The sequence below is a fragment of the Narcine bancroftii genome, chromosome 11, assembly GCF_036971445.1.
Source record: "Narcine bancroftii isolate sNarBan1 chromosome 11, sNarBan1.hap1, whole genome shotgun sequence".
Taxonomy (NCBI): Eukaryota; Metazoa; Chordata; class Chondrichthyes; order Torpediniformes; family Narcinidae; genus Narcine; species Narcine bancroftii.
Genome location: NC_091479.1, coordinates 69,695,873 through 69,710,103, shown reverse-complemented (window position 1 = coordinate 69,710,103; position 14,231 = coordinate 69,695,873). Strand labels below are relative to the sequence as shown.

Genomic DNA, 14,231 nt, shown 5'->3' with positions numbered 1-14,231 from the left:
CCCATGAGCCTGTTTTGAGTGATGGACCAAATCGTCGGTCATGTCCAGAATCGCGGTTGTCAGCAGAATATCCTCGATAATCTTCCAAATGAGTGTAATTATGGCTTGTGGTGCCCCTTCCTCCTCCAGCACCACAGTTGTAGTCCTGCCGCCTCTGCGTAATTTGTACTGTTCTTTGAAATTCCTGACAGAATAAGAAAATGTCCTTAAACTTTTTTTTAAAAACGTAAAACATTGGGATTATCTCATGAAACAGCAGTTGATCAAACAGTTTTGCAACTTTTACAATAAATACACATTTTAAATAACATTGAGTGCTGGAAAACTATTCCATTGTGGATGATAGTGTCTCAATTCTTGCTTAGTTACTTCCAAACCAGAGAGCTATTGGTTAGCAATCAAAAATTAAGACTTCCATTTATTTTCTCTGCCAAATAATAATCTTCAGTTACCGGAAGTCAGCACATACCACATATTAAATGCGCATCTTTTCTATTCTGCTGGTGTTCATGCTATGTCATAGAATCACAAATGTAAGACACAAAGAAGGGACTCTCACAACATCCATGCCAACTTTTTGCCCATCTACACCAGTACCATTTACCTGAATTAGAATTCTATCTTTCTACGCCACACCTATTTAAATGACTATCTGAACACATCAAATGTAGTCAGGGCATCTGATTTCACCATTTCCTCCGGCAACATGTTCCGAATATCTGCCACTCTCTGCATATTAAAGAAATCTGTCAAATCCAATTTAAAACTCTTTCCCCCCACCTTAAATCTATGCCTTCTGGTTTCTGATATTCCTACCTTGGGGAAAAGATTTTAATGATCTAGCTTGTCTATGCCTCTTGTAAATTTATATACCTTGATCAGCTTACCCCTCTTTCTCTTCCTTCTCTCATGAAAACAGCCAAGTGTATCCAATTTCTGTCCATACTTACACCCTCCAATGCTACATTGTGGTGACTCTCCTCTGCACACACTCTTGCACAATGACATCAAGTGGAGCCTAACCAGTATTTCATTCAACTGCAATGTCACACGCTAATGTTTGTATTCTACACCCGATTAATATGAGATAAATATGTGCCTTTCGACGAGTGTCAGCACTTTTAATCTTAATGTCACTATAGTTTTGGAAGTATAGTATTTTACATTTGTTTAAAAAATGGTGTTACAAACATGGATCTGAAAAGCTTAGAGATATTGTAAGATAATTTGTTTGCCTAACCCAGTGATTGATTTCAATCTTGCCTGAATTGTAAATGAATAAGATCAAGCAGTCCAGAATCTAGAAGTTAAAGAAAGTGGGTGGGGAAGACTACGTAAGTGAATGCAAGGAATAAGCCAGACGTCCAGTGAATCTCTGAGCATCACACATTTATTAACACACCATTTTTTAAAATTAATTTTGAGCTTGGGTCAAAAGTAGTTCACAAATACATCATATTATTCACATTTAAATTTAGATATTAGTAAAGTTAAGAAATGAATGCTGTTTGATAATGGTTCATAAATTGTTCCAATTTTTGAAGGTTTCTCACTTCATTTCTTGTCATTCTCCATTCCTTAGTTTCACACCCACTTTTCATTGTATTCTGTGGATGATGTGTACAAAGGATTTGCCCATAAAACTTATCTAATTGCTCGCAAACAGCAGTAAACCTTGGAATTAAATTAATAGACAGTAACTTTTCTCAACCATTGCCAAGTGTCAACTATAATGGTGTGGAACTGGAGTGAAACCAAGGCCAAGTTGGTTTCCTTCTTTGAAAGAACGAGAGAGAATCAGTTGTGTTAAGTACAAGAGCAAAAGATTAGTTTTAAAGAACATGATTCATTAAGCTGGTATAACAAAATAAAAATGGAAAAAAAGGTCCAAGTACCCAAGAATGAAGCAGAAGGTGATTATGAGCTTATTGTTACATTCACTGGGGAAGGGGAAAGGGAGAAAGGGGAAGCAAGGGGGGGGGGGGGTGCAAACAGTCCTTTTGTGCTATCAGAGCAGTCGGTGATAAGTGTAACAATAGGAGTTCAAAAGTCTGATAACTGTTGGAAAAAAAGTTCTTGACCCAGATATCCTGGCTTTTATGCTTCTGAACCTTCTTTCCAGGGTGGTCACATAGCCACAGTTTTTTTCTGATTTTGGCTGCCTTCTCAGGCAGTTCCTCACATTAGATGGGAGATCAAAGCCTCTAATGAACCTGGCTATGTTTACTACCTTCTGTGTTCCTGGGCAGTCAAATTCCCAAACCAGGTTGTCATGTAACCAATCCCAATGATCAATCTCCTTTCCATAGAATATTGTGGTAACAGGTGAGCAGGTTTTTTTTTGGTGACCAGAAGGCTGTTAGCAAGGCAGTTCTCTTGACTGAAACAAGATAAGTGGTTGACAGAAAAAAAACTTTACATTTCCAAGAATATGTGGATGGACTGGTCATTCATGCATAAAAAATGCAAATACAATTTAATCCAGAGAAGTATCAGAATTACATTTTGGGAAATATACAGTTTCATCAGTGAAAATGCTTTCCTTTATTACCCAAGGCATAGAATATGGAACCAAAGAGATTAAGCTTAATCATATATAGCTCCATTCACATATTATGGGAAAGATATGGACACTGTCGTGTTTGTGGTTGAAATTATCTAGGATCATAATAAAACCTAAGATACAAACAAAGATCTGCAAGATTGCATTTTTTTGGCAACAGATGTTGAAGGAAGACTCTCCCCCTCCCCCCACTCTTTTGTTCACTTTCCAGCATTTTCTCATACATTTCAACCTGCTGATCTTCTCCAAAATTTTGTGTTTTTACTTGATGGGAGACTTAAAAACGAAAATAATGAGAGGCCCAGAAATTGAGACAGCCTACTTCTCTCAGTAGAAGCATCATTGAGCAAGGGACATACATTTAAATCAAGTGAGAAGAATAAGAAAGTACACAAGATAAACATTTTAATTGATAGGATGTTTGAGGTTTTGAGCTGACTGCCTGAAAGGGTGGAGGTAGAAACCTTCATCTCATTTAGAAAGTACATTGCTAAAAACCACAGGGATTTTTCAGCGAGCTGGCAAGTATTTCTTCAACTAGCATGAAAACAATGTGACAAATTATATTATCAATTTTCTACGATTCAATAATGTACTCAATTGATTCTCAAGTGATGGAATGCATGGACTAAGATAGAGCTAGATAAAATAGGGAAGAAAGTACCAGAACATATACTTCATAAGTGAGATGAAAAGCTGGTGCAATATAAAAGCTCACCAGTATTGCATCATTTACTCAATATATGGAAGATGATTCACTTAGAAAGGAAAAAAAACAAATTACCAACTATCAAAATTATTATTGACGCAAAATCAGTTAATCCCTTTTACAATAGATAACCTTTCCTTTAGAGAATGGGAAAGAAAAGGAATTAAAAGAATAGAAAATTGTTTTTTGGGAAATAATTTATTAACATTTCAACAAATGATGCACAAATATGGAATAACCCACAGTACAATGTTTGCATACCATCAACTGAAACCTTATTTAAAGGACAAATTGGGAAACAGACTGAGATTACCAGAAGAAAGCAGCTTTGAATATGTGATTACAGAAACAATGATAATAAAGATTTATAATGAACATGTACATTAAGCTGCAAGAGAAGGAAAATTATGAAATAAGCTATAAACCCAAACAAAAGTGGGAAAAAGATTTAAACATAAAAATAAAAAATGAAATATGGGAAAAGTTATGCTCTGGAACTATGAATATAATAAACGAGGTTACACATGATAGAGTATAATTGGTTACACAGGTTATATATCACACCCAAAAAGTTAAAAAGGGATCCAACATTATCAGATAGATGTTTTCGTTGCAAGAAGGAAACTGGAACATGAGTACATGCAATTTGGGCATGTGAGAAAGTGGAAAAGTTTTGGGAAGATCTAAATCAGGTATTAAATAAAATCACAAAAAGCAACATACCAAAAAATCCAGAGATCTTTCTTCTAAGTCATACAAGAAGTAAAGAATTAGGCCTCAAACTGGTTGAAGCGCAAAAAAGATTTATTATGATAGCCTTAGCTGTAGCAAAAAAATGTATCATGTCAACTTGGAAATCAGAAGAAAGCCTGAGAGTACAGCAATGGTACATGGAAATAAATAAATGTATTCCATTGGAAAAAATAACATATAATTTTAAAAAATAAAGTCACATTATTTGAACAAATTCGGGAACTGTACATGGAACATAACAGAGAGGGCTTGTCTCGGACCTCCACCCCCTAAAATGATAAGACAAAATGACTTGATCCAGTGTGTAAAAGTAGATGGCACAATTTTCTTGTTTATTTTCATGTGTGATGACATTGTTTAATGGTTTTATTGTATATATAATGTTTGGCCTGGAAGTCAGCCTGAAGAAAACGGAGGTCCTCCATCAGCCAGCTCCCCACCATGACTACCAGCCCCACATCTCCATCGGGCACACAAAACTCAAAACGGTCAACCAGTTTACCTATCTCGGCTGCACCATTTCATCAGATGCAAGGATCGACAACGAGATAGACAACAGACTCGTCAAGGCAAATAGCACATTTGGAAGACTACACAAAAGAGTCTGGAAAAACAACCAACTGAAAAACCTCACAAAGATAAGCGTATACAGAGCCGTTGTCATACCCACACTCCTGTTCGGCTCCGAATCATGGGTCCTCTACCGGCATCACCTACGGCTCCTAGAACGCTTCCACCAGCGTTGTCTCCGCTCCATCCTCAACATTCATTGGAGCGCTTTCATCCCTAACGTCGAAGTACTCGAGATGGCAGAGGTCGACAGCATCGAGTCCACGCTGCTGAAGATCCAGAATGGAGGACCATCGCCTTCCCAAGATCGTGTTACATGGCGAGCTCTCCACTGGCCACCGTGACAGAGGTGCACCAAAGAAAAGGTACAAGGACTGCCTAAAGAAATCTCTTGGTGCCTGCCACATTGACCACCACCAGTGGGCTGATATCGCCTCAAACCGTGCATCTTGGCGCCTCACAGTTTGGCGGGCAGCAACCTCCTTTGAAGAAGACCGCAGAGCCCACCTCACTGACAAAAGGCACAGGAGGAAAAACCCAACACCCAACCCCAACCAACCAATTTTCCCCTGCAACCGCTGCAACCGTGTCTGCCTGTCCTGCATCGGACTTGTCAGCCACAAACATGCCTGCAGCTGACGTGGACATTTACCCCCTCCATAAATCTTCGTCCGCGAAGCCAAGCCAAAGAAAGAAGAGAAGATATGTTGAACGTTTAATGGGTTTGGAGGGGGGTGGGAAGGGGGGAAGGGAAGGTAGAGGGGGAAAAAGGGGAGAAAATGCCACTGTGTATATTTAAGAGGGAAATGTTTGTATGTATTTTGATTGATATGGTTCACAGTGTGCAAAAAAAATAAGGTGATGGAATGCATAAGTATTTATCAAATCTAGTTAGAACTTTAGCTTTCAGTGCCTGGAAGTACAAAGATGAAAAAGAAGCCCATTTATAATTGAACATACTGCATTGTGTGGTGATCCAGAATGGAAATGGCTTGGTTGATTTCTTTCACCACACTGTGATCGTGACTCAGACCACATCTCCTCTTCTAAGTGATCCTTAGCTGCAACAGAAAAATAGGTCCATTACAAGTGTGTACTAAATGAATATACATATTTTATTTTGCCATTTTCATTGCAGGAATATTATGCTGCCTTTTCATATCACGGCAACTTTGAAAGATGCCTGCTGAGCACAATCAATTCGCCCATATTATAAATTGCAATATTACTGAAGTGGCAAGGCCCTGTGTTATCATGTACCATTGCAAACGATTAGACCAATCCACGTCTCTTAGCCACTAGTATTACTGTTGTGGCCTCCCCTCCAGTCTGTCCTGAGATGATGGTCCATCTACCTAATCCTAAAACCCAGGCATATTCCTACAAATTAGCACAATTTCCACTTTAAAAAAAAAACTTAAAAAAATTTTTTGCAATAGAAAGATAATAGAGAAAGAACAAAATAAGAGGAACCCTCCCAACACCCCCCTCAAAAAACAACAAGGAAAAGCAAGAAAATAGAAAAAATAAGAAAAGATTGGCTTCACCGAGGAGAAACCCCACTTCCATCAAGGAACAAATAACCTGACTTATATAGGATCCTCAGTGCTGCAAGCACTGGGTGGGGTGGGGAATGGGGGAAAGAGACATGAGTGGAAATAGTTAAATATGTACTCCAATGTACCTTAGCCATGAATTCCATATTCTTAAAAATACATCACACCTGTTTCTGAGGTTATAGGTGATCTTCTCCAGGGGTACACAATTATGCATTTCAATCTTCCAGCAGGCTAAACCTAGTTGTGAATCAGATTTCTAAGTAACTGCTATGCATTTCCTGACCACTGCTAAAGCGAGCTTAATGAATTTTAACTGATATTTCAACAGCCTCATTTTAGGTATTATGTCTTCTAAATTCCCCAATAATAATAATTCAGGTACCTGAGGGTATCAAATTCAAGTAATTTTTTTTCCAGATTACCCAAATCTTCCCAGAAAGGCTTCACTTTAGGGCATGACCAGGTTGAATGCAAGAAAGTACCTATTTCTTGACCACATCGAAAACATTCATCTGCTATTTCCAATTTGAATTTATGTGACTTTTGTAAGGTATAGCTGATGCAAGAAGTTATATTACACCAGCAAATACCTTGTATTAATCATAGAGTCCCAAAATAAGTTAGACCAGCAAAATGGATCAATTCCTATTCCCAAATCTGATTCCCACCTTTGTCTTGATTTATCAAGCCCTTGTTTAGGGTTTCTTACCTGAAGTAAGCAATACATTTTTGAAATAACTTTGTGCTCTCGTTTTGAGCCAAAGTCTTTATTTCACTATAGTGAAATAATTTAACCCCAAAATAAGATCTTAATTGAAGATAACATAAAAGAGATGTATTTAAATTCAACATTTATTCCTAATTTGCTTAAATGTCATAAATTGTCCCTGTTCATAATAATCCTCAATACACTTGACCAAGTGTCCAGGATTTTATTATCAATTCTAAATGGAATTAGCATATTTTGAGCCAGAGATGTTTTTGGTGAAAGACCCTGCCTTGTCCCCAATTTGACCATTAATTTTATATATTGTAATTATATGCTTTACAAGGGGGGGGGCTTCTTTAGGGCCAGATAATAATTTAAAATTCCATTTATATACAAGGTTTTCTACCATCTTCTCACCAACCTTATGCAACTCCAATTTTACCCATGAAGACTTGTCTCCTCCATCAAAGAGGAAAGTGACAAACTTTAATTGGGTTGCCCAAAAATATTTTTTAAAACCCAGGAGCGTTAATCCTCCCAATGCTTTTCCACTTATTCTTCCACCACGTCTTCAAACCAACTACAATTTTTTTTTATGATCCAATCTCAATTTATGTCTGCAGATGTTGACTATAGGAAACACAGTTTAATTGGTTAATATTTCATTATGCCAGCTAAATGCACGAAATGTCATGGAATCGGTTACAAAAACACTATGGATAAAATTTCTAAATTTAAGCATTCAGAATGTAAAATGCTCACTCAAATCCCTTATTAATCAACACTAAAAAGTAAATCAACTGTTTTGGAAGTTATTGAACTTCACCATTGAACGGTCTACCATGAAACATCAAATTTGATCTTGTAAATTAAGGTAATGATGATGAAATTTCACAAACAAAAATATTATTGATATTTTGTAATTCAGTACAAAAATAATTAATTCAAAAACAAAATTATTACTGAACTGTTAAAGCCACTGATTTACCATGAATGGATTTATTGTTTATTCTCAATTGTGGAAGCTTCAATGCCAAGATGTGATAGCATTTTCCACTACAAGGAAACATTCATGCAAAATTTCCTTTCAACTGATACTCAAAGCAGCATTTCACAGTGGAAGACCAAGACCAAATCAGAATTAGTAGTCTTCTTCATCCTCCCCCCTCCATAAAAACACTGCAACAGTCAGATTATTCTGACCTTGCACCAGGGAAGTAGTCAGGTTCTAAAGATAGGGCAAGCAAGCACATAAAAAAACCTCAATGCATACTAAATAATTTTAAATTCATTCTACATTTTTATTTTGTATTTAACATCAAAACACAAGGAAGACAATTTTAAAAGCTCGTAATTGTTATTTTGTATTTAAAATCAAAACAATAAAAAGTTTTACAGTCAGCTCATAAATCTATTGTATTTAAAATCAAAACAAAACTGGGTTTTATTTAATTATGTTACATTTTAAATGTAAAATGAAAACAAAACAATGTGAAAAATGTTTGAAGCAACTACAACAACTTCTGTCTTGGCTTCATTTGAGCAAAGTTAATAAAGCTTGCACCTTTTAACGCTCCAAGGAGATAGTAAAATAGCTTTAGAGCTATTCCTTCCAACCATGCTCAACATTTCTAGAATATATTTACAAAGGTTTTGTTGGCCTACAATCAAGTAATGGCAAAGACAGAGGAAAATTTGCAGTTTTACAGAACACATTTTTGACAACATAAATGTTTTTCCCGATAGTTCAGACAATTCTAAGACACTTATTCTCTGGTATTTTTAGCAGAAATGTTTTTTTTTGAGGTGGCTGTGTTAAACTGGAAGTTTACAAAGCAATTGTATGTTTGTTTATGCCACAACAGACAGTATCAGCGTGTGACAAAAATATATTATAACATTTTGATTTGGGGTAATGATCATTTTTTACATTATGTGAAATATTTCATTACCTAGCTATAATATACGTAATTGTATTCTACACTCATTAATTTCATGTGTCAATATGTATGAAACTTACACATAGCTGGGATTTGACTTGTGACATGAAAAAGATGACATTTCACAGGATCATCCAACTTCAGAGAGGAGGTGATGGCATCATGGTTTGTTTTGGTTCCCCAGATGCCAAGTTACCAGCGGCCACCAATGCATCACAGGAGACTGAACACAGTTCAAAACACCAGGAGGTTGGTCAAATAAAGTAATGAATCCAGAAAGTTTTTCCAAGGCTATGCAATAACGTAAAAAAAAGTGGTTAGACTTTTATTCCCCACACAAGGGAACTAAACAATTAAAAAAACTGTTCACAAGGTGTCACTTTTGAAGAAGGTGCTCGGGGGTGTGATAGCTCCCTCTCTCACTATGCCATTGCCTTGCACCACTGCTAAATGCAGGATTTGTCCTGCCAGCCCAATGGTCATGCAATCTTTGAAAGAAATAAAGACTAAAATAAACATCTGTTTGAGATTTGTGGGTGAACAATGAGGTGGATCAGGCATAACACGAAAGTTGTGGCACCAAGAAGGCAATTCAGTCCATTGAAGCCATATTCATTCTATAAAGCAATCCTGTAGCTCGTTTCATCTTCTCCAAATCCAATTCTCTTTTTAACATTATGAATGTTTCCATCGTCCAGGATAGGGCGTTTCAGACCGCTCATCTTCATTTCACTTTTGTCCCTTCACATTACACCTCCTTCCCTTTGAAAATTAACCCTGTCACATTTGTGGCCCGAAATGTGAAGTTAATAAAACATCGAACACCAGATTTATCAGGTAAACTTCTCAGTGTCTTTATTTTCCAGTTTCCTTTGCTCTCCTGCCTGTGCTCTTATCTATCTCTCATACCACGTGACTTCCGGTACATCTCATACATATTCATTATCATGACATCCCTCCTTTAATCAGAAATAAACTTTACCTTCACTTACCAATATCCCTCGGAAACCTACAAACGTCATAACTAATGGTAATACTATAACTCAACTACATAAAATTTACTTCCTACAGCACTCATACATGCACTTTATGATACAAGATTAAATACTGTACCAAAGTTCTTATTAAAACTATGGCACAAAGACTTCGTATCGTTTGGGCACTTTCCGGTTTCGTTTCGGCTTGCCTGCGATATTGTCGTCGCTTCTCGGTTGTTCACTCTCAGCGTCGAAAATACTGCTTGCCACGGCTTCGAGTGTTTCTGGCGCTCTAGTCACTTCATCAGGAGTGCTGGTAACTGCTTCTGGAACATCATCAGGTCTCTCAGTTTCAGCATCTCGTATTGGCCTTTCAACCTCTTCGCTCGATGTATCTCTGGACTGGTACCTTTTTACACCTGATACATTTCTCTTATACAGGACTCCAGTCGGAGACTTGACTGTCACCATACTGCCACTTCTGGATACGACAGTATAGGGTTGATGGTAATAAGGTGTGTCTAGCTTGCCACCAGTTTCATGCCTCACTAGAACATTATCTCCTGGCATGATGTCTGAGTACTTGGCTCCACGTTTCGAATCTGTGTACAGCTTTGCTGCACCTTTCTTTTCAGCATCGTGGTCCCTCATCTCCTGGTCGTCTCGGATTTCCTTTATTTCTGGCATTTTTGTGCGGATTTTTCTCCCAAAAAATGCTTCTGCAGGACTTTTTCCAGTGGTTGCATGAGGCGTTGCTCGATAGACAGCCACATAAGATAGCAATGCTTCTCTCCAATTATGTCCTTCTGCGTATGCAATCCTCAATCGTTTTTCAATGGACTGATTTTGTCTCTCTACTTCTCCGTTGGCTTGTGGCCATTTCGGAGTTACTTTATGATGGTGGATACCTGTGGTCCTCATGTATTCCGCAAATGTCTCTGAAATGAATTGTGGACCATTGTCAGAGTACAATGTAACAGGTAATCCATATCTTGCGAATATCTCTGCTAATGCTTGTATTGTTTTTTCAGTGGTTGTGGACTTCAACACCACGTACTCATAGTATCTGCTGTAGTAATCTATCACTACCATAATTGATTCACCCGTCAGTAAAGGTCCAAGAAAATAAACAGCTACGTCGATCCATGGTCCTGTCGGGAGTTGCGTACTCCGGATCGGTTCTGGCGGATTACTCCTACTTGTGATTTGACATCCGTGACAAGTTTTAACAAATTTCTCTGCGTCTTTATAACAACCTGGCCACCATACCTTGGTCCTGAGGTTTTGCTTGATACCAACAATACCTAGGTGTCCTTCATGCACTAAGGATACGATCTTCGGTCTCAATCTTTGCGGTATCACCAATCTGCAACCTCTTAATACACACTGTCCGATGCAACAAAGTTCGTCTCTAATGGGAATGTAAGCCTTGTGAGTACACTTGTCCCATTGTCCACTCTGTATGCATTCTCTTACTTCCCTGAGTTCTGGATCACGTTCGGATTCTCTCTCGACTTCCTTCGTAGTCACAGCTTTCGGTGTCGACTGAATAGCTACGAAGCGTACAAAGCTCTCGGTTTCTGTTCCCAATTCTGACTTGGATTGTGGTCCACCATCCTTCACCAATCTGGACAGCGGATCAGCAATGTTTGTTTTCCCTGCAATGTGGATTACTTTATATTTGTAGGGTTGTAGTCTGAGTACCCATCTCTCTATTCTGGCACATGGTTTGGATCTAGGTGCATAGATCACCTCTAATGGCTTATGATCTGTGATGAGTTCAAATTCAATGCCGTATAAATATGCATGGAACCTCTCACAGGCCCATACAAGTCCGAGTGCTTCTTTCTCTGTCTGAGAGTATCTTCTTTCCACATCTGATAACGATCTGCTGGCATAGGCAATGATTCTTGGTCCTCCATCATGCATCTGGACCAACACGGCTCCTAAACCAACCGGGCTGGCATCCGCTATGACTTTGGTTGATGCCGCCGGATCGTAATATCCAAGAGTTTTTGCATCTGTCAGGCTTTGCTTCAGCGCTGTGAACGCTTTCTTCTGCTCAGATCCAAAATGAAATGATACACCTTTCCTGGTTAGTTTCCTTAGTGGTTCTGCCACTGTAGCGAAATTAGGAATGAACTTTGCACAAAAATTGACCAATCCCAGGAAACTCCTCACCTCTGTTGCGTTCTGAGGTGCACGTGCTTCTGCAATAGCTTTCACCTTGGCCTCTGCAGGGTTTAGTCCTTCCCGTGTAAGTCTGTGTCCCATGAAGTCCATTTCTGACACACCGAACTGGCACTTGTTTCCATTCACAGTAAGGCCTGCCTCCTGTAGTCTAGATAGTACACGCCTCAACCATTTGTCATGCTCTTCCTTTGTTGGTGCATGGACTATGATGTCGTCAGAAATGTTGGCAACTCCAGGAATGCCTTGAATCACTCGATGGATTTCATACTGGTAGATCTCCGAAGCTGCATTAATTCCAAATGATAGTCTCTTGTAACGATACAATCCACAGTGAGTCACAAATGTTGTTACATCTCAGGAACCTGGATCCAGCTCTAATTGATGATAGCCCCATTTCAGATCAATTTTTGAGAATACCTTGCTGGTAGTTAGTTCTTGAAGTATTTCCTCCACTGTTGGTATAGGGTGTCATTCTCTAATTATAGCTTCATTGGCCATTCTCATGTCACACATAGTCTTATGTCACCCTTTGGTTTGGGCACAATCACTACGGGACTGACCCATTGTGTCGAATGTTCCACCGGTTCAATAATGTCTTGTTCGATCAATTCTTTAATTTTAGCTTCGACTTTCCCACGAAGTCCAAACGGAGTTCGGCGCATTGGTTGTGCCTTGGGTTTGACCGTTTCATCTACCGCTAGCTTCAATTGTCGACCTTTCAGCTTTCCTACTCCTTGGAAGACTGCGGGGAATTCTGGCTTCATATCCTCGTATGACTGAATTGAATTGACACAAGCTCCAATATGAAGTATTGCCAGGTCTTAAGCAATGGTTCTCCTCTCTCTTCTATGACCATAAACTCTGCTTTGGTGTACTTATCTCCAGCTTCAACAGTTGTAGTAAAACATCCAATGGTCTGCAATGGCTTGGTTGCTGCGTATGGATACAGTTTCTTGGAACACTTCTTTGAGGTACAGATGATCTTTTTCCTTTTCAACTTCTCCCATAAATGTCGATCACATTACTGTCACTGCCTGAGTCTACAATGACCTGCACTGTCACTCCACCAATGATCACTGGGACCTTCTCATGATGTACATCATTCAACGTAAATTGTTAACAACTCTGTCCCTCCTGGGTATCATCATCGTCACCGTCTATCTGGCGAATGGCATCTTTCTTTCCAGGATACTTTCCTTTCCCCCAGGCTTTGCCTTTGGAAGTTGTACTCTTCCTCTTCTGGTCTGCATTGGACTTGCTTTTGCACTTCTTTGCAAAGTGGTCCTTCCCTCCACACTTTCTGCAAACTTTGCCTTTGGCCGGGCAATATGGGTCTTTTCCAAAATGACCTCGGTTTCCACATCGATAACACTCCATGTCCTGTGTCGACGTATATCTTGGCTGATTATGGCGATGTGAGAGCCTCTTAATTTGCTGGCTTGAGTTGTCTTTCAGGGTCATGGTATGAAATTGCCCTTCAACAGCCTCTAATGCAGCAGCAATGGCTAAAGCATCGGTGAGTTCCAACTCACTCCCTCTTTCCAGTAGACGTCTTCTGAGTTTATCTGATCTGCAGTGCTGTACGACTTGATCCAATAAGTGGTTGTCCAAATCAGCTGGCATGTAATTGCATCCAACAGCTAGCTGGCGTAGTCTCGTCACGTACTGAGCAATTGTCTGGTCATCTTCTTGTCTCGTTCTCCGAAACAAATGGTGTTGAAATGTAGCATTCGGTGTCACTACATAGTGTGCATTTAATGCATCTACCGCTTTCCGGTACTCATCCTTTCTTACAGTATTCAAAAGTGTCTTAAATGTTTCCTGAACTGCGGGTCCAGCCGTGAAAAGAAGTAATGCCCTCCTCTGCGCTTTTTGTTTAACTGTACCGGTATCTAGAAATAGGCCACGACTGTCGGCGTAGGATTCAAATTCTTCCAGCCATGCCTTCCACTTCACACTTACAGTGCAAGCACTGTTGGGTCAAAATGAGCAATTCCACTATGTGTTAGAAAGTCACCGTCTGCACCAGCCATGAGGAAATATTCCAGCCCCAAAAGTACTGAGTCAAAGAGAAAATTCTTATCACCTTGAAGTTCTCTGTAATCTTCTTTAGTCTTTAATTTTCTTCAAGCTTCTTTCATCCTCGTCGCCAATGTCACATTTGTGGCCCGAAATGTGAAGTTAATAAAACATCGAACACCAGTTTTATCAGGTAAACTTGTCAGTGTCTTTATTTTCCAGTTTCCTTTGTTCTCCTG

At 39.1% G+C, this 14,231-nt stretch overlaps 1 protein-coding gene across 6 annotated transcripts in view; it reads right to left on the bottom strand.

The window, feature by feature from the left end:
• Nucleotides 1–14,231, bottom strand: part of pphln1 (periphilin 1) — a 141,678-nt gene that overhangs the window by 126,808 nt on the left and 639 nt on the right. For 3 of the 6 annotated variants that reach the window (XM_069903306.1, XM_069903303.1, XM_069903305.1), the window contains exons 2-4: nucleotides 8,884–9,094; nucleotides 5,556–5,656; nucleotides 2–184 (exon numbers count right to left, since the gene is read on the bottom strand). In XM_069903306.1, the coding sequence (XP_069759407.1) occupies nucleotides 2–184; nucleotides 5,556–5,656; nucleotides 8,884–8,887 (288 nt within the window). In that variant the 5' untranslated portion in view covers nucleotides 8,888–9,094. Of the gene's footprint in view, nucleotide 1; nucleotides 185–5,555; nucleotides 5,657–8,883; nucleotides 9,095–14,059; nucleotides 14,150–14,231 lie in introns of those variants that run through there. The other 3 variants (XM_069903304.1, XM_069903307.1, XM_069903308.1) reach the window with 3 other exon arrangements.